Here is a 23,323-nt window from a genome sequence, read left to right on the forward strand (position 1 = left end):
AATTCCTTTCCTTTCCTCTCAAATCCTAGCTTCCTCTCCTCCTTCCAAATCTCTCTTTCCTTATCTCCTTTCCTAGTTAATTTTTTCCTTTCCTAGCTCCCTTGTCCTAGCTTCCTTTCCTTTTCTCGCTCCATTTCCTTTCCTGGTTCCCTTTCTTTTCCTCCTTTCCTAGCATCCTTTTCTTTCCTAGCTTCCTTTCCTCCTTTCCTAGCTGCCTCAACTCCATCCCTAGTTCCCTTTCCTTATCTCCTTTCCTAGCTCATTTCCACCTTTCCTAGCTCCCTTTCCTTGTTCCTTTTCCTTCTTCCCTTTCCATCATTTTCTTTCCTAGATTCCTTTTCCTTGCTCCCTTTTTTTGTCCTTTCCACTCTCCTTGTCCTTTCCTAGCACCCTTCTTTTCCTCCTTTCCTAGCTTCTTTCCTAGATTCCTTTCTTTCCCTAACTCCTTTCCCCTCCTCCTTCCCTATCTCCTTTCTTTTCCTAGCTTCCTTTCCTTCTTTCCTGGCTTCCTATTCTCCCCTACCCCCATTTCCTCTCTCCCTTCCCAATCTCCCTTTCTTTATCTCCTTTATTTTCCTAGCTCCTTTCCTCCTTTCCTAGCTCCCTTTCCTTGCTTCCTTTTCTCTTTCCTTTAATTTCCTCATTTTATTTCCTAGAACCCTTTCCTTTCCTTATTTCATAGTTGGCAGGACGAGCAGCTGGCGAGAGCCTATTGGCTCGTTCTTACAGGCCTGGGCAGTTCCAAATCTAGCATGCATTTTTATATTTCCATTAGGGAGCGCCTACTCTGTGAAGTGCGCATGTGCAATAACTCAATTCGCCCTTGCACTGATTCTGAACAACATCCTTTTTTATTTGTTTATATATATAAAATTATTATTTTACTTTTGCATATTGTAAGGTGTACAAAACTTAGTCAACTCTGTTGGCAACAAATGTTCGTTTTGGGAACAGAAAACTGTTTTGAAATCAAATGTTTCATCGATGAGAAAATGAGCAGAAAGTCGGACAAAATCCTTCTAGTTCCATCTTCTCTCACTGCCGACCACTGGGCTTCCTCTCATCACCATATTTGGTGGTGAGTAGAATCGCCAGCAGGATACTTCAGATCTATAAATCCGATTGAACATCTGGCTCATTCTATTTGTGCCACGGCTAGTAGTTAGGAAAGGAAGAAGGGAGCGAGGTAAGAAGGAAAGGAGCTAAGGAAAGGGACATATTTTCCTTCCCTGAATTAGGAAAAGATGAAAGGATGCTAATAAAGTAGGAAATGAAGCTAGGAAAGGATGATTATAAAGGGAAATTACTATTTTACCGTTCAATTTAAATGGGGTGTGGACGTCCCAAGGATCCCGGACAGCAAGGACCGAAAAAAAAAAAGGAGTTCACATGTATGTGGTAAGGATTAACCACGGCCAGTAGATGGCGATAGTATTGGTTTAGTGACAGGCTAGTTTAAGATACAGGCTACTACGGGGCTGCAACTGGATGCAGTTCATCAAAGCCCTTGAAATATTTCAGCAAGTTTACATAATCAAGACTTACCGACTTTAGTAAGTTTGTGTTATTGCCAAAGAATAACCGACACAGATTCATAATGTACAAACAAGTTTAATATCATTTAATGGTGGTGCATTGCGTTACACAAGCCAAATAACGTTCATCTATCCATAAAAAAGCGCACTGTGGCACTAATGATGATGTCGACGTTTACATGTATCTTTTCCATTCATAGACATGTCAATATTCCTTCATCTTTTCAGAGCTTTGTAAAATGTTAATGAAAAAATGTACAAAAACACAGTAGTGTTGATATGAAACAAAAGGAGATTACTGAGTCCTTTCATTTCATATTGTTTGTGCAATTTCATTTAAAGATCCCATCCTATGACAGAATAATGGGCTGACCTGTTGCCATCTGCCTGTCACTGTTGCCATCTGTTCAAATTTAGGGGTACTGCAGAAGGCAGTACATAAAATGAAAATTATTTACATGTTCTCAGTACACACATTCCTCCAATTTCCTCTTACCTTTCTGTGTAGCCATGGATGTCATGATGAACAACCACTAAAGCCACTCTTACTAGAGGACTGTATCCACAACTATGCAGCAGGCAGTACTTCACGCAGTATACAATAAATACAATATCTCAAAAGATGAATGCACACCACAGTTCTTTAAAAACTCTGATACAGCATGTATGGAATATCTGCAATCTAGTTCTGCAAATACTTCTCTCAGAGTCATACCTAAACTCAAAATGTGTGTGTGTGTGTGTGTAACCTCTTTTAAAAACACATTTAGGGCCAGTTTCACAGACCAAGATTAAATGACTCCAGGAGTTGGCCAAATTACCTTTCAATAATAAAGACCTTAAAATTTCAAGAACATTGTTGAACTAACTATGGATGAAATACAGGGTAGTTTCTGATGCAAAACCTTTAAAATTAAGTTTAGCCATAACAGTAGTCATAGTCAAAAGTACAATTTAGTCCAAGAGTGGGCTTAATGTAGGTCTGTGAAACTTGCCCAGTTAAACTTCTAGAATTAGACCATTTTCTATTTACATGGGAGTTTCAGAGTGAGCAACGGTTAAAATGTTAGTGTGGAAATAAATGTGCTTTACAAAAGGCTGGCGCCTTGCAATACATGTGAGGATATAGACAGCACGTAGTAAAAACTAAATAAAAAAAGCTACATGGGCTGCATTTGCTCCAGTTTCAGAAAACGTGTCTAGAAGTGTTCAACTCTCAATAGATGTTCCACCTATAACATACAAAGATGAAACTCCTGTTTGAGATGCTATGCCTTGTTCCAGAGAGACGTCTTCAATGAATCTTTTAGCAGTCTTGCTGACACTGACAGACGTAAAGGACAGGGGGGGCTCAGCCCCAAATTCATGTGTGCAGCCATCACAAATACCATCAGATATTCAGACCCAAACAGTAACATTCACCAGAAACAATTAAAGCCTTGTAAACAAAACCAGGGACATAAAGACAACCATATACCAGTCACCCCAGTTTACAAGGAGGTGGAAAACTTTTTTGAACATTCAATTTCTTAAATCTAAAATGGTTTTTATTTTCAGATGTACACAGGCAAAGCACTTGGGGATAAAAGGGTTGAAATTTGAGAATGTCCATTTGCTTCACCTGTTCAGATTTTAAGATGTCTTGTCCCTTGATCTGCCTCAGAACGGCCTTCCCTGTCACCTTCCGTCTCTAAAGCTTGAACTCGGTTCATCCTAATTCATCACCCATGGTGCAATACTTTTCACAACAAAGCTGTTGAGTCAAGCTGGCTGACAAACAGTGCTGGCGGTCTTCCCTCAGAAGGACTGGGTGTCCTTGATTTGAGGACAACATGATCAGTCTTAGCTTGAAGAGACAATACATGGCCAAAAGTATGTAGACATCTGTTCGGACATCTCGTTCCAAATTCATGGGCATTAATATGGTCTCCCCTTTGCTGCTATCACAGCCTCCACTCTTCTGGGAAGGCTTTCCACTAGATGTTGGAATATTGCTGCGGGGACTTTCTTCCATTGAGCCACAAGAGCATTAGTGAGGTCGGGCAATGATGTTGGGCGATTAGGCCTGGCTAGCAGTTGGCGTTCCAATTCATCCCAAAGGTGTTCGATGGGGTTGAGGTCAGTGCTCTGCGCAGGCCAGTCAAGTTCTTCCACGCCGATAAATACCTTGCTTTGTGCACGGGGGCATGCTGAAACTGGAAAGGGCTTTCCCAAACTGTTGCCACAAAGTTGGAAGCACATTATCATCTAGAATGTCATTGTATTCTGTAGCGTTAAGATTTCCCTTTACTTGAACTAAGGGGCCTGGCCCGAACCACGAAAAACAGCCCCAGTTCATTATTCCTCCTCCACCAAACTTTACAGTTGGCACTATTAATTGGGGGCAGGTAGTGTTCTCCTGGCATCCACCAAACACAGATTAGTCCGTCAGACTGCCAGATGCTGAAGCATGATTCATCAATCCAGAGAACTCGTTTCCACTGCTCCAGAGTCCAATGGCGGCGAGCTTTACACCACGCCAGCCAACGCTTGGCATTTGCGCATGATGATCTTAGGCTTGTATGCAGCTGGAAACCCATTTCATGAAGCTTAATTTGACGAATCTCCCGACGAACAGCTCTTGTGCAGACGTTGCTTCCAGAGGCAGTTTGGAACTCGGTAGAGAGCGTTGCAACCAAGGAGATGATTTTTATGCACTACACCCTACACTCCTGTTCTGAGAGCTTGTGTGGCCAACCACTTCGCGGCTGAGCCGTTGTTGCCCCTAGACGTTTCCACTTCACAATAACAGCACTTACAGTTGACCATAGCAGCTATAGCAGGGCAGACATTTGACAAACTGACTTGTTGGAAAGGTGGCATCCTAGGTGCCACGTTGAAAGTCACTGAGCTTTTCAAAATGGGCCATTCTACTGCCAATGTTTGGCCTTCGAGATTGCATGGCTGTGTCCTTGATTTTATACACCTATCAGCATGGGTGTAGCTGAAATAGCCAAATCCACTCATTTGAAGCAATGTCCACATAATTTTGACCATGTAGTGCATGTCAGGTCAAACATGTGACCTTCCTGTCTCTGTCGGCATATGGAAAGGAAGCATGCTAATAACCAGAGCAAGAGCACCTTGGGCTGATCGTCCTTTAAGGCTAAGGCTTGGACTTCAGTTGGACTATAACAGCACATGTAAAATTAACAGCCATGAGACAGACGTGCATGTTTAAAAGCAAGGCAATCATTTCTATTTACCTAGTCCATACAAAATGGGGTACATCATTACTTAACGTTGCACTAGGTAACCGTTCACTATCACTACTACCTTTACTATCTTCATTCTAAAATGAAAACACGAGACCCATTCTATTGTTAACGGTGTGTTTTGAGGGTCTTAGTCCGACAGGGAGGGAGTCATCTCAATAGCAAGTTTTAGCTGACTTGTGTTTGGTTTAGCTTTCTGAAATTCCTTATAAATACTTGGCATTTTAATTCCACAAAGGTACTCTAACGTACACTTTCAAATATTCCATAAGTCAGTGGTCCAACAATTGTGGTCCAATTCAATACACATGCTGGTGCATTTCAAATTCATCAAATCACAGACAACCTTTAAAACGCATGCATGAAGGACTGCACCAACAACATCTTTAGAGTGAGGCAGAAACAGATGTTCCAAAAAGAAATAGAACCGAAGATTTGGTCCATGGATGAAATGGGTTGTAAACTCCCTCATGACATTAGCACAATAACAGAAGGATTGCACCCAGAAAAAGTCACTCTGGCTTTTTATAATTGACCAAAACAAAAAGCCAAGTGGTGCTGAATCCATGCTTACAGGGGACAATGGTCAATAAAGGGCAAGCTCTGACCAAAAATGAAGCAGAAAAAAACCCCATGTACTATTCTATAAAACACTATGTTCTCATTGTTTTCTCCCCCCCTGGTCTCAATTCCTCTAACAGAAGACTGACGGTGATGAAAGCGGTGTTAGGTAATGCAAAGTGTATAGCAAGTGATTCCTCCCATCAAATGTTATCTGCAGGGTTGATCACAGGAGAACGATAAAAAGACTGGATCAGATGCATTCCACAGGCCATAGTGCATTTCCCTAAAGCCAGGTGGCCCATTGCAAGGCCAACCGTGTAACTTGATGTGGAGAGGGTGTGTTCAATAGATTTAAGCGAGCTGTGAACACCTTAGCGTTTCTATCTGCGTGTGGGCATGTGTGTGCATGTGTCTGTGTAGGAAGCCTAAGCAGGTGGGCCAGCCCCATGGTTCTGTGACAGTAGGAAGGACTGCACCACCTCCTCTGTGGCCTGGGGGCTGGTGTTGACGTCCTCCAGGGCATCAGCTACAGCAAACTGCCGGTCCCTCAGCCGATTCCAATTGGATAAAATATTGTGGTACTCAAAGACTTTCTCATAGTTCCCTAAAGAGTTGTACAGTTTAATTAGGCCCCTGTAGTCGTATTCCAGTCCACTGTAGCCCTCGCCAAACAGCTTCTTACCTGCAGGGGAAAAGCACACATACTGGTAAGAATATCGAATAGGACAATGAGGAAGAATAGATTACAAAAGAGTACAACGGTAAAATAGACCCCATCTAAACTAGTGACTGACCGATAGCGATGGAGCGCAGGTAGAGCCTCTCAGCATCTTCATACTGGTTCATGTCGTAGTTGTAGAGAGAGGCCAGGTGGCCCACAGACAGAGCCACCTCGTAGTCCTCCTGACCCAGAAGCTGCTCCTTGATCTGGATGGCCTTGATGTGCATCTCCTCTGCCTCCTGAAAAACAAAAACAGATGAGACCTCTCAATCATCCACAGCCTTGGGGTCTGTATACAGCTTTTCAGCTATCATTAAATCCCAGAGCCTCTGTGACATTTTAACCTACTTGGAGAGCAGATTCCTGCTCCAAAAGTGGGTTACAGGGTCCGTAAACACAGTGGAGAACATTTGGATGGCAGTTTATGATGAAAGTGTGTCACAGGTCACCTTCTGCATGCTTTCTACAGACACTTGTCTCAGGGGTTGGAAGGGAGGGATGATCTAATTCTGACCTTGAACTTCCTCATGGATTGGTATAGGCGGCCCAGGTTGCCATAGTGTTTCGCTGTCTGAACATTAAACTCCCCGAAGGCTTTCTTGGCCAGCTGGAGGGAGGAGAGGTGGAGGTCATGGGCATCCTGGAGCAGCCTCTCCTCTGTTTCCTTGTTGTGGCAGTCAATAGCGATCTCCTCCAGGATCAGAGCTGAGTGAGCAGCACAGCACAGTCAGAAGAGGTACAGAGAGTCAGACGTACACCTCAAGTTAGTCAGGAAATGAAAGATGAAAACGGATCAACTGATCTAATCCAAATAACACGGACCTCTCCTCCAAAATAAAACTCCTCCTCTTCAGTAATTGACTCGGCAGCAGTTGAGAATCACAGACATCATCGTGCCCATCACGGACAACGTGGGACAGGAGTAAACAGATGGTTGTGAAAGCCGTTTTACCTTTGACTCTTTTGGAGGAGGCCAGCAGCAGATGATCCTCTGGGAGAATGTGAGTGATGATGTCTATGGCCCTCTCTGCGTGGAATCTGTACACAACATACCCAGGGGGCACAGCAGAGAAACAGATTTAACTCCACGACACAGTAGCTAAAGCACAAACATTTCCTAGGAAACAATAAAGGCAGGAACATCACTTTTGGGAGGGACACTGCAATTGGCCTGCATGAACTTCCAAATACAAGAGAGACTAAAAGTACATACATAACATCAAATGGACAACAAGTACCTTCCAGCAGTGGTTCCCAACCTTTCTCAGTTACTGTACCACCAACTGAATTTTGCTCTGCCTGGAGTTCACTAGAAGTAACCCCTCATGTCCATTTTACCAGTAAAGCTATGGTCTCATGAGTCTTCAAATACCCCCTGTGGATAGGCCAAGTACCCCTGGTTGATTACTCACAGCGCGTTGTCAAATTTGCCAGAGCTGTACAGATGGACATAGGAGGAGTATGCCAGGTCCTCGTGAGCTGTGGCCACATGGATATTCTTTCCCCCGAAAACCGACTGCCGGATATCTAGAGCCGTCTGGAATATTAACACAGTTTCAATATCACACATCTGATACACCCTCTCTGCTGTCAATCAACATCTCAGACTGACTCACCCACCTGGTATATTGCAACTGATTGGCAGATGTTATCCACATTCAGCAAATAAAACCCATAATCAAGGAGAGTGTCTGAATATTTGGGATGCTTGTGTCCAAAATGCTCACTGCAGAAACAATAAGGAAACAGACATTACTGAAGGAGAGAGACAAGGAGTACAACACACAAACAAAAAGTGTGGTGAATCTAACTTACCGTGCCAGGAAAACAGCATGCTTTATCAGCTGCTCTGCCTTACTGAACTCCCTCTTTACCACACAGGCCTGTTGGTCCAAACACAAAAGGCATGAAACCACACTAAGATCAAACTACTAGGGATGTGCATCTTTCCCAGACGATTCGCTACGTATCGAGATACAGTACATGGGCTCTGATACGATACAGGAACCATATCATTTCAAACTAAAAGGTTCAGTAAGATTTGGTTTAATTAGAAACTGAATAGATGCGATACACTAACATTTGTTGCATAAACATTCATGCCTGGTTTCCTCCAGAGGTGATGCTTGACATTCAGGCCAAAGAGTTCAATCTTGGTTTCCTCAGACCAGAGAATCTTGTTTCTCATGGTCAGAGTCCTTTAGGTGCCTTTTGGCAAACTCCAAGCGGGCTGTCATATGCCTTTTACTGAGGAGTGGCTTCCGTCTGGCCACTCTACCATAAAGGCCTGATTGGTGGAGTGCTTCAGAGATGGTTGTCCTTCTGGAAGGATCTCCCATCTCCACAGAGGAACTCTGGAGCTTTGACCATTGGGTTCTTGGTCACCTCCCTGACCAAGGTCCTTTTCTCCCCCGGTTGCTCAGTTTGGCCGGGCGGCCAGCTCTAGGAAGAGTCTTGGTGGCTCTAAACTTCTTCCATTTAAGAAGGATGGAGGCCACTGTGTTCTTGGGGACCTTCAATGCTTCAGAAATGTTTTGGTATCCTTCCTCAGGTCTGTGCCTCGACACAATCCTGTCTCGGAATCCTACGGACAATAGACAGGTGTGTGCCTTTCCAAATCATGTCCAATCAATTTAATTTACCACAGGTGGACTCCAATCAAGTTGTAGAAACATCAAGGATGATCAATGGAAACAGGATGCACCGGAGCTCAATTTCAAGTCTCATAGCAAAGGGTCTGAATACTTACGCAAATAAGGTATTTTTTTTAATTTTTATAAATCTGCTAACATTTCTAGAAAGATGTATTTGCTTTGTTATTATGGGGAATACTTAAGTAAATTAGGTGTTTTTTAATTTTTTATAATAAAATTAAAAAAAAAGACTTAAAACCTGTTTTTGCCTTGTCATTATGGGGTACTGTGTGTAGATTGACGAGGAAAATAATGAATGTAATCCATTTTAGAATAAGGCTGTAATGTAACAAAATGTGGAAAAAGTGAAGGGGTCCCAATACTTTCAGAATGCACTCAACGAATAAAGCTTAATATCACACATGCCATTTTAGCATTTGAATACTGAAGGTGTTCGATAAAGTGAAAACAAGTTTTTAGAAACTGTTACAAATTTGAAATGAAACACATAAATCTCATTTACGTAAGTATTCATGCCCTCGAGTTGATACTTTGTAGAAGCACCTTTATCAGTGATTACAGCTGTGAGCGTTCCACACATGGATTGTGCAACATTTGTCCATTATTTTCTTTAAAATTCCTCAAGCACCATCAAATTTGTTGTTGATCATTGCTAGACAACCATTTTCAAGTAGATTTATATCAAAACTATAACTTGGCCACAAAATTCACTTTCTTCTTGATAAGTAACTTGAGTTGATTTGGCCTTGTGTTTTAGGTCATTGTCCTGCTGAAAGGTGTTTTAACCTCCCTGTGTCTGGTGGAAAGCAGATTGAACCAGGATTTCCTCTAGGATTTTGCCTGTGCTTAGCTCCAGTCGTTTATTTATCCTGAAAAACTCCCTAGTCCTTAACGATGACAAGCATACCCATAACATGATGCAGCCACCACTATGCTTGAAAATATGGAGAGTGGTAATTAGCAATGTGTTGTATTAGCCACAAAAACATACTTTGTATTAAGGACAAATTTGCCACAGTTGCAGTATTACTTTAGTACCTTGTTGCAAACCGGAGGCATGTTTTGGAATATTTTTATTCTGTACAGGCTTCCCTTTTACGCTGTCATTTAGGTTAGTATTGTGGAGTAACTACAAATGTTGTTGATTCATCCTCAATTTCTCCTATCACAACCATTAAAAAAAGTCACCATTGGCCTCATGGTGAAATCCCTGAGTGGTTTCCTTCCTCTCCGTCAACTGAGTTAAGAAGGATGCCTGTATCTTTGTAGTGACTGTGTGTATTGATACACCATCCAAAGTATAATGAAAAACTTGACCATGCTCAAAACGGACGCTCAATGTCTGATTTTTATTTTATACTTTTTTTTTTTACACTTCTACCTATAGGTACCCTTCTTTGCGAGGCAAAGCTCCCTGGTCTTTGTGGTTGAAATTCCGTGGTCGAATGAGGGGCCTTACATATAATTGTATGTGTGGGGTACAGAGATGAGGTTACCATAACAAGGGATTGAATACTTATTTAAAGACATTTCAGCTTTTAATTTTTTATTAATTTGTAAAATAAATAAACATAATTCCACTTTGACTTTATGGGGTATTGTGTGTGTAGGCCAGTGAATTTTTTGTGTGAACTTAAATCAATTTTTAAATCAGGCTGTAACAACAACATTTGGAAAAGGTCAAGGGGTCTGAATACTTTCTGAAAGCACTGTATTTTTCAGAAGGTAGAATTCATGTAATAAATGTTAGTGAACCAACATAAAAAACAAATGTGAAAGCGATTTGTAACATTTGAATCGATTTTCTGACCAATGTATGCTACATTTGGTTCGGTTTGGGGTCCTCAGACCAAAGCACTTGTATCTGGGACCAATGTGTAATCGGTGAATCGTTACATCCCTACAAACTACAGTCCGAAGCAGTATCTAGGACTAACAGAGTACTGCAGTGACTCATGTGACAATAGTATGGGGACACCTCAAAAAGTATTTATTAATACATTCATAGACATGTCTATAACACAGGAAAAGGGAACACTCGTACCTTGGAGGCCTGTCTCAGGACATCTACCACAACTTTAACAGGCAAACCCACTGTGATTTCTTTCATTGCCTCTATGCACCACCTGTAGGCCTGCAAAAGACAATATCAGTGATGAGATCAACATGAAAAACCAGAACACCAAAAGAATCTAACAGAACCAATTGATATATCTTTACCAGGCAACATACCTCATCATAGTGGCTCTTAGCAAAGAGCAGCGCACACAGCTCTCCATAGAGCGCAGCTTTGTTGGCCTGATGACCATGTTTGGCCAATTTGTCCATATACAACTGGGCCAACTTGACAGTCTCTTCACCAAGATGGTACTTGCAGTTGCCATTCCGGACATGAAGCAACCTAAGAGAAATTAGTGAATCTGGTAAGCTTTTGTGGAAAAATACAGACTAAGAGTAACCAGCCATAGAACTAGAATTGGATATACTAACGCTCTGTGACCCACTGACCTGACACAGCACTCCACAGCACGGTACCAGTGAAGCACCTCATCATGCAGTGTGCACAGCTGCAGACACGACAGAAACACCTTCTCTGCATCACCATACCAGCCTGCATCAGACAGAAAGCCACCTACAGGACAGGGTCAACATTAGTACAATCAGACACAAAATGGTAAAGAAAGTTGATGGGTGCGGGTGCCTACCTAAAACAAAGCCAAACTGAATAGCCTTCTCTTTCACATGGGCATCAGACTCTGCAATGTAGGAGCAGCGGCGGCTGAAGGAGTTGGCCAGGACAGAAGCCACTTTCACCCCATGATCCATCAGGGCCTGGAAGCAATGGTGCAGGAGGTGTCTGCAGGCACATACACAAAGACCGGGCATGACGATGTGATACAATCATACATGAGAACCGGTCAAAATGCGTGACAATGACATTCAAGGATCATCATCTTTTGCTTCACATGATCATGAAGTCAGATTACCATACAGAATATGAAATATACACACACAAAGTACCTTTTGTCAGAGGCCCTTAGTACTTTGGCAAACACCTCCAGCTCACAGAACTCCCCTCCCAGCTGGCAGAGCCGACCCTGCTGGTACAGCTGGAGAAACATGAAGACAAAGTTAGGATAGCAAAAAAGGGACAGGAGTGTCAGAAGCTAGGTTTCCATCCAACTGGTCACAGATTTTCATGCGAATATTCTAAAATCTGCATAAAGAAAATGTGTGCATTTTCACACCAGTGGCATTTCCGAAATATGGAAACACATTTTTGCGTACACTTACATTTTCAACTCAACCGATAGTAGTCTTAAAAAGTTGCGTTAAATAGCAAACGTGTCTACTCTGGTCTTGGCACGTGTGCTCTAGCCAACAGCTCGCAGATACAGTGCAGGTAGGCTGTGTGGGTACAGTGCAGGTAGGCTGTGTGGGTACAGTGCAGGTAGGCTGTGTGGGTAGGCTAGCTTACATGAGATTATTATGGATAAGAGCGAGAATTCTTTTTATTTGTCAAAACAGCAGTCAAGTATCGTCATGTCACCAGAATAAGACCCTCAATATTTATCGTAAAGGAGCATCAAGATCACGGTGCACTTTCATAACCCTGTGGAAAGTGGTTAGCTTAGCTGCCTGGCAAGCTAGCTAGCTACCTACAGTGCCTTGCGAAAGTATTCGGCCCCCTTGAACTTTGCGACCTTTTGCCACATTTCAGGCTTCAAACATAAAGATATAAAACTGTATTTTTTTGTGAAGAATCAACAACAAGTGGGACACAATCATGAAGTGTAACGACATTTATTGGATATTTCAAACTTTTTTAACAAATCAAAACCTGAAAAATTGGGCGTGCAAAATTATTCAGCCCCCTTAAGTTAATACTTTGTAGCGCCACCTTTTGCTGCGATTACAGCTGTAAGTCGCTTGGGGTGTCTCTATCAGTTTTGCACATCGAGAGACTGACATTTTTTCCCATTCCTCCTTGCAAAACAGCTCGAGCTCAGTGAGGTTGGATGGAGAGCATTTGTGAACAGCGGTTTTCAATTCTTTCCACAGATTCTCGATTGGATTCAGGTCTGGACTTTGACTTGGCCATTCTAACACCTGGATATGTTTATTTTTGAACCATTCCATTGTAGATTTTGCTTTATGTTTTGGATCATTGTCTTGTTGGAAGACAAATCTCCGTCCCAGTCTCAGGTCTTTTGCAGACTCCATCAGGTTCTCTTCCAGAATGGTCCTGTATTTGGCTCCATCCATCTTCCCATCAATTTTAACCATCTTCCCTGTCCCTGCTGAAGAAAAGCAGGCCCAAACCATGATGCTGCCACCACCATGTTTGACAGTGGGGATGGTGTGTTCAGGGTGATGAGCTTTGTTGCTTTTACGCCAAACATAACGTTTTGCATTGTTGCCAAAAAGTTCAATTTTGGTTTCATCTGACCAGAGCACCTTCTTCCACATGTTTGGTGTGTCTCCCAGGTGGCTTGTGGCAAACTTTAAACGACACTTTTTATGGATATCTTTAAGAAATGGCTTTCTTCTTGCCACTCTTCCATAAAGGCCAGATTTGTGCAATATGACTGATTGTTGTCCTATGGACAGAGTCTCCCACCTCAGCTGTAGATCTCTGCAGTTCATCCAGAGTGATCATGGGCCTCTTGGCTGCATCTCTGATCAGTCTTCTCCTTGTATGAGCTGAAAGTTTAGAGGGACGGCCAGGTCTTGGTAGATTTGCAGTGGTCTGATACTCCTTCCATTTCAAAATTATCGCTTGCACAGTGCTCCTTGGGATGTTTAAAGCTTGGGAAATCTTTTTGTATCCAAATCCGGCTTTAAACTTCTTCACAACAGTATCTCGGACCTGCCTGGTGTGTTCCTTGTTCTTCATGATGCTCTCTGCGCTTTTAACGGACCTCGGAGACTATCACAGTGCAGGTGCATTTATACGGAGACTTGATTACACACAGGTGGATTGTATTTATCATCATTAGTCATTTAGGTCAACATTGGATCATTCAGAGATCCTCACTGAACTTCTGGAGAGAGTTTGCTGCACTGAAAGTAAAGGGGCTGAATAATTTTGCACGCCCAATTTTTCAGTTTTTGATTTGTTAAAAAAGTTTGAAATATCCAATAAATGTCGTTCCACTTCATGATTGTGTCCCACTTGTTGTTGATTGTTCACAAAAAAATACAGTTTTATATCTTTATGTTTGAAGCCTGAAATGTGGCAAAAGGTCGCAAAGTTCAAGGGGGCCGAATACTTTCGCAAGGCACTGTAGCTAGCATGGTAACAGTACGGTAACATTACAGTAGCTCTAACATTTGTTTTCATGGGTAAGAGAACTGTCAAAGTTGGCGAGAGCCAAAATATCATGCAATCTGCTAACCTTAACAAGGTTATTGCCCATTTGGGTGAATTATTTTCAGCTAGCTACGTTTGTTGGCTAGCTAGCCATGTATAAACAGCTTACAGTATTATGCTTTGATATCCAGGGGACAAACTTCTAGTTATAAACAGCTTTAGCGAATGTAACTTAAACATATATGTAATGGTTGATTAATTTAAAAATCAGTCAGTCCATGATATAGCCTAGCTTACAAATTTGGAAGGATGAGCCTACTTGCTTGAATACGGACTTGTTTTCCAATAACACAGTGTATTATTTTAGGCTGACTGCATTAGCCTAGTTCACATTAGGTTTGCTATGTCTTGCTAATTGTTCTTGTGGTAGTGTGATGCATCTGAAACCAACAGGATGAATGTCTAAAAAAGACCCATAAGCCCTATAAGTGAATGTCTTGCTTACAGACATTTACCACCACAGGGGTTTGGCCTTCCCAATGCAGGCAACAGGCCAGCTCCGAGGTATAACAGCCTCCACTCTTCTGAGAAGGCTTTCCACTACATGTTGGGGACTTGATTCCATCAGCCACAAGAGCATTAGTGAGACTGGCGGCTGATATTGGGCGATAAGGCCTGGCTCACAATTGGAGTTCCAATTCTTCCCAAAGGTGCTTGATGGGGTTGAGGTCAGGGCTCTGCGCATGCCAGTCAAGTTCTTCCACACCGATCGACAAACCATTTCTGTAAAGACGTCGCTTTGTGCACGGGTGCATGCTGAACCTGTAAGGGCCTTCCCCAAACTGTTGCCAAAGTTGGAAGCACAGACTCATCTAGAATGTCACTGAATTCTGTAGCGTAAAGATTTTCCTTCACTGGAACTAAGGGTCCTAGACCGAACCATGAAAAACAACCCCAGACCATTATTCCTCCTTCACCAAACTTTACAGTTGACACTATGCATTGGGGCAGGTAGTGTTCGCCTGGCAAACCCAGATTAGTCAGTCAGACTGCCGGATGGTGAAGCGTGATTCATCACTCCAGAAAATGCGTTTCGTCTGCTCCAGAATCCAATGTCGTCTAGCTTTACACCACTCCAGCAGACACTTGGCATTGCGCATGGTGATCTTAAGCTTGTGTGCGGCTTCTTGGCCACAGAAACCAATTTCATGCAGTACCGACAAACAGTTATTGTGCTGACGGTGCATCCAGAGGCAGTTTGGAACTCGGTAGTGAGTGCTGCAAACGAGGACAGACTATTTTTACGTGCTTACGCACTTCAGCGGTCCCGTTCTGTGAGCTTGTGTGGCCTACCACTTTCCTGCTGAGCCGTTGATGCTGCTAGACGTTTCCATTTCACAATAACAGCACTTACAGTTGACCGGGGCAGCTCTAGCAGGGCAGAAATGTGATGAACTGACTTGTGGCAACGTCATAGGATGCCACCTTTCCAACGTCTTCAGTTAGGCCATTCTACTGTCAATGTTTGTCTATGGAGATTGCATGGCTGGGTGTTTGATTTTATACACCTGTCAGTGACAGGTATGGCTGAAATAGCCAAATCCACTCATTTGAAGGAGTGTGAACAGCAACTAATGAACAGCAACTTTATTCTAATATTTGGCCATTAAATTGTCATTGCATATTGTAACAAAGAGAGTATGGACAGTGTCAAAGTACCAAGCTGTGGGGGGGGGATTAATAAAGCTTACAGGCTAAAACATGTATTCACTTTCCCGATTAATTAAAATGAGGTACCATACTCTATCTGGTAATGTCCCATCTATGTTTTAAGTAGGTCTCTCCAATGAACCTGCTGGGCCAACACCTACAGCACCCCCAGCGTCTGTATCTGCTGTTCAGACTCCTCCATTGAGGACCGCATTGAACTTGTTGTCAATGGTAAATATTTAATTTTTTGTCATATTTTTTCACAATTACTATGGCTCTGCTGCCATGACAGAACATTGATTCAGATAATCCTTTTGACAGGTGACGTGGTTTCCTTCTTTGATCATTGTGTCCATTCAGGTTCTCTCTCTCTTTTGCAGTTCAAGAAAAGAAAAGGAAAGCACCCAATGTCACAGGAAAGCCCAAAAGATCATTAAGGACAACAACCACCCGAGCCACTGCCTGTTCATCCTGCTATCATCCAGAAGGCGGGGTCAGTACAGGTGCATCAAAGCAGGGACCGAGACTGAAAAACAGCTTGTCTCTCAAGGCCATCAGTCTGTTAAATAGCCATCACTAGCACAGAGAGACTGCTGCCTACATATAGACTTGAAATCATTGGCCACTTTAATAATGCAACTTAAATAATGTTTACATATTTTGCATTACTCATCTCATATGTATATACTGTATTCTATTCTACTGTATCTTAGGACTATGCTGCTCTGACATTGCTTGTCCATATATTTATATATTCTTATCCCATTCCTTTACGTAGATGTGTGTGTATTGGGTATATGTTGTGAAATTGTTAGATATTACTTGTTAGATATTGCTGCAGTCAGAACTAGAAGTACAAGCATTTTGCTACACTAGCAATAACATCTGCTAAATATGTTTATGTGACCAATAAAATTTGATTGGTTTTTATAACAGTACAACCTTAAAAATGTAACTAATATATATATATTTTTTTTAAACTGACACTAGATGTCTGTAGCCTGGCCAAGTTGTCTACAGCCACTGTGAGTGTCCCCGCCCATAGACAACATCTGCAAGTGCCCCAAACCGCTGTCTGCGAGTGGCCTTTTACTTACTACATCATGCACCGTGATCCTTTTAGAACTAACACCTAGAACTAACATTCATCAAAACATGGAGAAAAACTATTGTCATGTTTTAAATCTCACATGACCGTATTGTCAGTATACATATACATTTTTTTCCTTCTTTACTTCCTTTATCATTTCAGCATGACGTGCCTAGTAAGTCTGTTGGGGTAAAAATGATATATACACTTGAGTGTACAAAACATTAAGAACACCTGCTGTTTCCATGACAGACTGACCAGGTGAAAGCTCTGATCCCTTATTGATGTAACCTATTAAATACAATTCAATCAGTGTAGATGAAGGGGAGGAGACCGGTTACATAAGGATTTTTAAGCATTGAGACGGATTGTGTATGTGTGCCACTCAGAGGGTGAATGGGCAGACAAAAGATTGAAGTACCTTTTGAACAGGGTATGGAAGTAGGTGTGAGGCGCACGAGTTTGAGTTTGTCAAGAACTAAAACGCTGCTGGGTTTTCATGCTCAACAGTGGCCCACCATTCTTGACATCCTGCCAATTTGTTAAAGATCATGAGAAACACGGGCCAGCATCCCTGTGGAACACTTAACACCTTGTAGTCCATGCCCTGATAAATTGAGGCTGTTCTGAGGGCAAAAGGTGGTGCAACTCAATATTAAGAAGGTGTTCTTAATGTTTTGTCCACTCAGTGTAGCTTATTCTTGAGCTGGGCGATAAAGACAAAATGTCCCAATACCAAATTGGTATTGGCAAATGTATATAATTTCAAACTTTACATTTCTCTAGTATACGCTAACTAACGTAATGAACGAGATCAGCCAAATGCATGCGATAAGTGATCGGTATGGTCGGTGATCATTTTTAGTGTATCGTGCCAGCTATAGCTTAACCTGTCAAGAGCTTGTTTGATTACATATTTGTTTTTAATACGGTTTACATTCAAATCATTTTCATAATAAATCTTATACCTTTTCCTCTTTCTCCCCAAGCCCTGCTACGGGGCTCTGTGAAGACCACCTCGCCCCTTCTCCCCAGCCCTGCTACGGGCATCTGAAGACCACCTCGCCTTTCTCCCCAGCCCTGCTACGGGGCTCTGTGAAGACCACCTCGCCCCTTCTCCCCAGCCCTGCTACGGGGCTCTGTGAAGACCACCTCGCCTTTCTCCCCAGCCCTGCTACGGGGCTCTGTGAAGACCACCTCGCCCCTTCTCCCCAGCCCTGCTACGGGCCTCTGTGAAGACCACCTCGCCCCTTCTCCCCAGCCCTGCTACGGGCCTCTGAAGACCACCACCTCGCCTTTCTCCCCAGCCCTGCTACGGGCCTCTGAAGACCACCTCGCCTTTCTCCCCAGCCCTGCTACGGGCCTCTGAAGACCACCTCGCCTTTCTCCCCAGCCCTGCTACGGGCCTCTGTGAAGACCACCTCGCCCTTCTCCCCGACTCCCTCTGCTACAGCCTGCGTGAAGACCACCACTGCCTCTGCTGTCTCTCAGGGAACTGAGCGCTCTGCTATAGCCTCTGTAAAGGCGCCCTCATGCTTTTGAATAGATTGTGCATATATTATGACAACATTGTGACATCTCTCCATTTTTAAGGTTGGTCGAGCACACTATTTGTCTTGAGGCATGCCGAAGTTGGTAGCCGAGGTCAACTTTTGGGATTCTTCAGTAGTCTATCATTCAACAAGAGATGACTCGTACCACTTTTTCAAGCAAAGGTCTTTTAAGAGAGTATGCAAGAATACTTGGTTGGTTAGGCTAGCCGCCAGCCAAACTGAAGCATGCCGACGCCTTAAGTGCTCCCCTCTGCTATAGCCTCTAAGACATACATACCAAACTGTAATTTCTTAACCAATATCATGATATACATTAAAACATTGCAGAAACAAAACTGCACGTCAGTGTATTGATATGATGAAGATATTAATATTACATTTCTGTCTTGTTTTGCTTTATTTTATTTTATTTTCAGGAGAGCTGATTGGTGTAGACTACCTGCTCAGGCAGACTGGGAAGGACATGGACCCCCCTGACTTGGAGACTGATTTTGAGAACTATGCAACGGACCCCACAGTTGGTAGTCTTCTGGATGACTTCACCACCACTGCTGATGATGATTTCTCTGCTCCTAGCCCCACCCAGGATGCTCCCACTACAGTCCAACCTGCTTCACCCACAGCCCAGTCTGCTGCCACCAGTACCTGGCCTGCTTCACCCACAGCCCAGTCTGCTGCCACCAGTACCTGGCCTGCTTCACCCACAGCCCAGTCTGCTGCCACCAGTACCTGGCCTGCTTCACCCACAGCCCAGTCTGCTGCCACCAGTACCTGGCCTGCTTCACCCACAGCCCAGTCTGCTGCCAGCCAACTCCACCCATGCAAAAAAACCTGATTGTTTGAGATGTGTCAACACATCAATAGTTTCCATATTAGACTCTGCTGTACTCTAGTCCTTTTTTTATCTTATTTCTACAACCAGGGGCTTGATTCAATCAGATCAAGCATTAACCCAATGTTGCTCATGTGTCACAAACCACTCCTTTATTATCCTTACCGCATTAGAAGTTCAAAACAGAGTTAGAAAGTGTAGGCTATTGCATCATTTTGAAGTTAATTTGGATGGGGGGACTTAAAGCCTATCAGTCTAGTCAGGAGTTGGGCCTATAGCCTACAATAGAACATCACGTATTTCAGTGTTTCTAACGCGGCTGCATGGGATTTGTTGAATATAAAGTTGGGTGGTTTTGTTGCATTCAAGGTGATAAGGTAACAAGGTTCTGCTTGTGAATTTGACAGCTCTAACACAGTTTCACCTCCGATACCGCCAAAACAACCGCTATGCTGGTGTTGACCAACACTAATCTGATTAAATCGAGCCCTAGAACTTTGAGTTTTTTTCCCCTCTGTTTGCATGGATGTTGTCATATGTTTGGTTCGGATTGTGTCATTCACTCAGAATCAGGCAGTGCCATACCCACTCATTACTTTGGGTCCCTAGGGGCTGTGTGTGTGTGACATTTCACATTAATAAACATGTTTCTATATTTCAACCAATTATTTGAATGACTTTTGATTGTAGGTCAATCATTATTCACTTTAAATAACTAACATACGTGGCTCTGAGTAAATGTTCATAGATGTGATGTATTTATAAATACATCAGGTAATACGCAGTCCACAAGACACTGCAACAGATAACTGATCATTTAAGATACTAATTGCATAAACAAGGTTGCGGGAGTACTGTGCATAATAAACCAACCTCATTAGAACACACACACACACACATATATATATACACATATAACAATTATGCTACCATAATCGTAACATTAACTCTTATATTGACCAATGTGAGAGTAAAAAATGAACTTTTGGTGGTTGTTTAGAAATGTTATTTCTGGCCGAGGCAGGATTCGACCTGGAGACCTTCGGGTCCTCTCTTCCCCTTCCTTAATTAAACAGAGGGGGGAAAAAACTAAATTTTCATTTTTTTCCCCCAGCTTACCACAATAAATAAATGAATAATAAAACACTTACATTATGACGAAGCCTCAATTTTAAAAATGTTCATATTTTTCTCTTTTTTCTTCTCCCCCATTAAGATACCATCGTTCCCCAGCTTTGGTGTTTGCAACACCAGAATAGTGGGTTCGATTCCTGGGACCACCCACATGTAAAAATGTATGCACGCATGACTGCAAGTCGCTCTGGATTTAAAAAAAAGTGTCTGCTAAATGGAATATATTGTTGTTAACCTTTTAAGCAGGATAGCTAGCAAGCAAGTTAATCAGCTGGTTTGCTTTGCAAAGAGTTTGCAACGTTAGCTGTAACGTTAATAGGCTAGCTAAAACGAATCAACTCGGGAACATCACATTGTATAACGTTTGTTAGCAAACTAGACTAAGAACTTACCTTGTAATACACATCAAATTGAATATTTTCAGGGAGGGAACGAATATCTCTTCGCGATCGACTGTAATTGTCCACCACTGCTGATATAGCAGTGTTGTACAGTGTCTCTGGGATCCATTCGAGCTCCAAGGCCGCCATGTTGTTTTCCTTTTCTCCAGCCAATAACACCCCCTCTGCTCGATCGACGGTCGGTAGCTAGCTAACCACCTTGCCAAATTTAAACTCCTTTTCTTGTACCTTCTCATGTAACAAAACAGTTTTGACTGTTTCATCTGGTTAAGCACCAGCATTAACCATCGGCCATGTTCCTAGGATACGCACTGAACCAGTGCAGTCTGCCAGAAGGTCTATCTCTGCCCCCACCCTGTTTTTCACACTCGGGGTCTGATTCGCCGGAGTCAAATGTACTTCGCTTCGTTCCTGAGGGAGTTTGATTAATTGAACCCGCACCGGGCAAAACAGACAGGGAGTATAGCCCGTGACGCCCGTTCATACCTGAAGTGAACGGGAGGAGCGAACGTCTACGCCGCTCGGTCGTTTTCAAAAGCAGCATGATTTCATTTTTGTATTTTTTATTTAACCTTTATTTAACTAGTCAAGTCAGTTAAATTACTAATTCTTATTTACAATTACGCCCAATGACAGCCTACCAAAAGGCAAAAGGCCTCCTGCAGGGACTAGGGCTGGGATTAAAAATAAAATATAAATATAGGACAAAACACACATCACGACAAGAGAGATAACACAACACTACATAAAGAGAGACCTAAGACAACAACATAGCAAGGCAGCAACACATGACAACAACATGGTAGCAACACAACATGGTAGCAGCATAAAACATGTTACAAACATTATTGGGCACAGACAACAGCACAAAGGGCAAGAAGGTAGAGACAACAATACATCACGCGAAGCAGGACAACTGTCAGTAAGAGTGTCCATGATTGAGTCTTTGAATGAAGACTGAGATAAAACTGTCCAGTTTGAGTGTTTGTTGCAGCTTGTTCCAGTAGCTAGCTGCAGTGAACTGAAAAGATGAGCGACCCAGAGATGTGTGTGCTTTGGGGACCTTTAACAGAATGTGACTGGCTGAACAGGTGTTGTATGTGGAGGATGAGGGCTGCAGTAGATAACTCAGATAGGGGGGATTGAGGTCTAAGAGGGTTTTATAAATAAGCATCAACCAGTGGGTCTTGTGACAGGTGTACAGAGAAACAGACCAGTTTACATAGGATTATAGAGTGCAGTGATGTGTCCTATAAGGAGCATTGGTGGCAAATCTGATATCCGAATGGTAAAGAACATCTAGCCGCTCGAGAGCACCCTTACCTGTCGATCTATGAATGATGTCTCCGTAATCTAAAACGGTTAGGATGGTCATTTGAATCAGGGTTAGTTTGGCAGCTGGAGTGTTAAGAGGAGTGATTACGATAGAGGAAACAAAGTCTAGATTTAACTCTAGCCTGCAGGTTTGATATGTGCTGAGAAGGACAGTGTACCATCTAGCCATACTCCCAAGGACTTGTTTGAGGTGACTACCTCAAGCTCTAAATCCTCAAAGGTAGTAATCACACCTGTTTGGAGAGGGGCATTCTTCTTACCAAACCACATGACCTTTGTTTTGGATGTGTTCATAACAAGGTTAAGGGTAGAGAAAGCTTGTTGGACACTAAGAAAGCTTTGTTGTGGAGCATTTAACACAACATTTGGGAAGGGGCCAGCTGAGTATAAGACTGTATCATCTGCATATAAATGGATGAGAGAGCTTCCTACTGCCTGAGCTATGTTGGTGATGTAAATTTAGAAGAATGTGGGGCCTAGGATCAAGCCTTGGGGTACTCCCTTGGTGACAGGCAGTGGTTGAGATAGCAGATGTTCTGACTTTATTCATTGCGCACTTTGAGAGAGGTAGTTAGCAAACCAGGTCAGGTCATGGGAAAAAGAAGAAGACACATCTGGGATAGTCGCATTAGAAGGGGTAGGAGATGAGGAAATGTTGGAATCCTGTCATCATGATGGTGATTAAAGAGCTCAGCCATGTGCTTCTTGTCAGTAACAACCACATCATCAACATTAAGGGACATGGGCAGCTGTGAGGAGGGTTTATTCTCCAGGTCTTTAACTGTTTTCCAGAACATCTTGGGGTTGGACCCACAGAGAGAACTACTCCTTAAAGTAACTAACTGATGCATCATTCAGAAACAAACATCTCGTTTCCAAAAATATATTATCTTATTTTCAAACTAGTTTTCATTGGGAAGGCAGATATACTTTATTTTTTTAATTTTTTTAATGAAAAGCAATTACTTTTGCATGTGAAAACAGAATCCTACTCGTTACTCATTATGCGTGCTTAACCTACTTCACTTTTGTTTTGAGCCGTAGTATCCGAAGTATCCCAACCGGATGCAGTCAACGCTAACCCGGTTCGCCCTGCGAATTAATCGAATCCCCTCACTGCTGCGCAGATGATGATCCCGTCACAGGATTCTGTCGATAGACCGGGGTAGACCTTACTCTTGCTAATGATGCATTCAAGTGCTCGTCGGAACTTGAAAACTCTGAAA

General features: G+C 42.7%; 1 protein-coding gene across 1 annotated transcript; it reads right to left on the reverse strand.

Annotated features, from left to right (window-relative positions):
* Window positions 1-4,894: 4,894 nt before the first annotated feature.
* LOC112250287 (amyloid protein-binding protein 2) lies at window positions 4,895-21,140 on the reverse strand. Its single transcript, XM_024420318.2, has 13 exons — window positions 20,754-21,140; window positions 11,750-11,838; window positions 11,434-11,585; window positions 11,237-11,360; window positions 10,961-11,129; window positions 10,773-10,862; window positions 7,890-7,957; window positions 7,695-7,800; window positions 7,487-7,611; window positions 7,027-7,112; window positions 6,589-6,779; window positions 6,148-6,313; window positions 4,895-6,035 (listed from the first exon to the last, which is right to left on the reverse strand). The coding sequence occupies exons 1-13, from the start codon at window positions 20,889-20,891 to the stop codon at window positions 5,779-5,781; spliced, it is 1,761 nt and encodes a 586-aa protein (XP_024276086.1). The 5' UTR covers window positions 20,892-21,140; the 3' UTR covers window positions 4,895-5,778.
* Between the last annotated feature and the right edge of the window lie 2,183 nt (window positions 21,141-23,323).

Source organism: Oncorhynchus tshawytscha, linkage group LG30 (assembly GCF_018296145.1).
Source record: "Oncorhynchus tshawytscha isolate Ot180627B linkage group LG30, Otsh_v2.0, whole genome shotgun sequence".
Classification (NCBI taxonomy): Eukaryota; Metazoa; Chordata; class Actinopteri; order Salmoniformes; family Salmonidae; genus Oncorhynchus; species Oncorhynchus tshawytscha.

Excerpts from the sequence above, each read along its gene's own strand:
- LOC112250287 (XM_024420318.2), bottom strand. The coding sequence starts at position 20,891 with ATGGCGGCCTTGGAGCTCGAATGGATCCCAGAGACACTGTACAACACT. Across the intron at positions 7,958-10,772 it reads TCCTGAGACAGGCCTCCAAG|GCCTGTGTGGTAAAGAGGGA; the intron begins GTACGAGTGTTC and ends TTGGACCAACAG. Across the intron at positions 6,036-6,147 it reads CCTGCGCTCCATCGCTATCG|GTAAGAAGCTGTTTGGCGAG; the intron begins GTCAGTCACTAG and ends TTTCCCCTGCAG.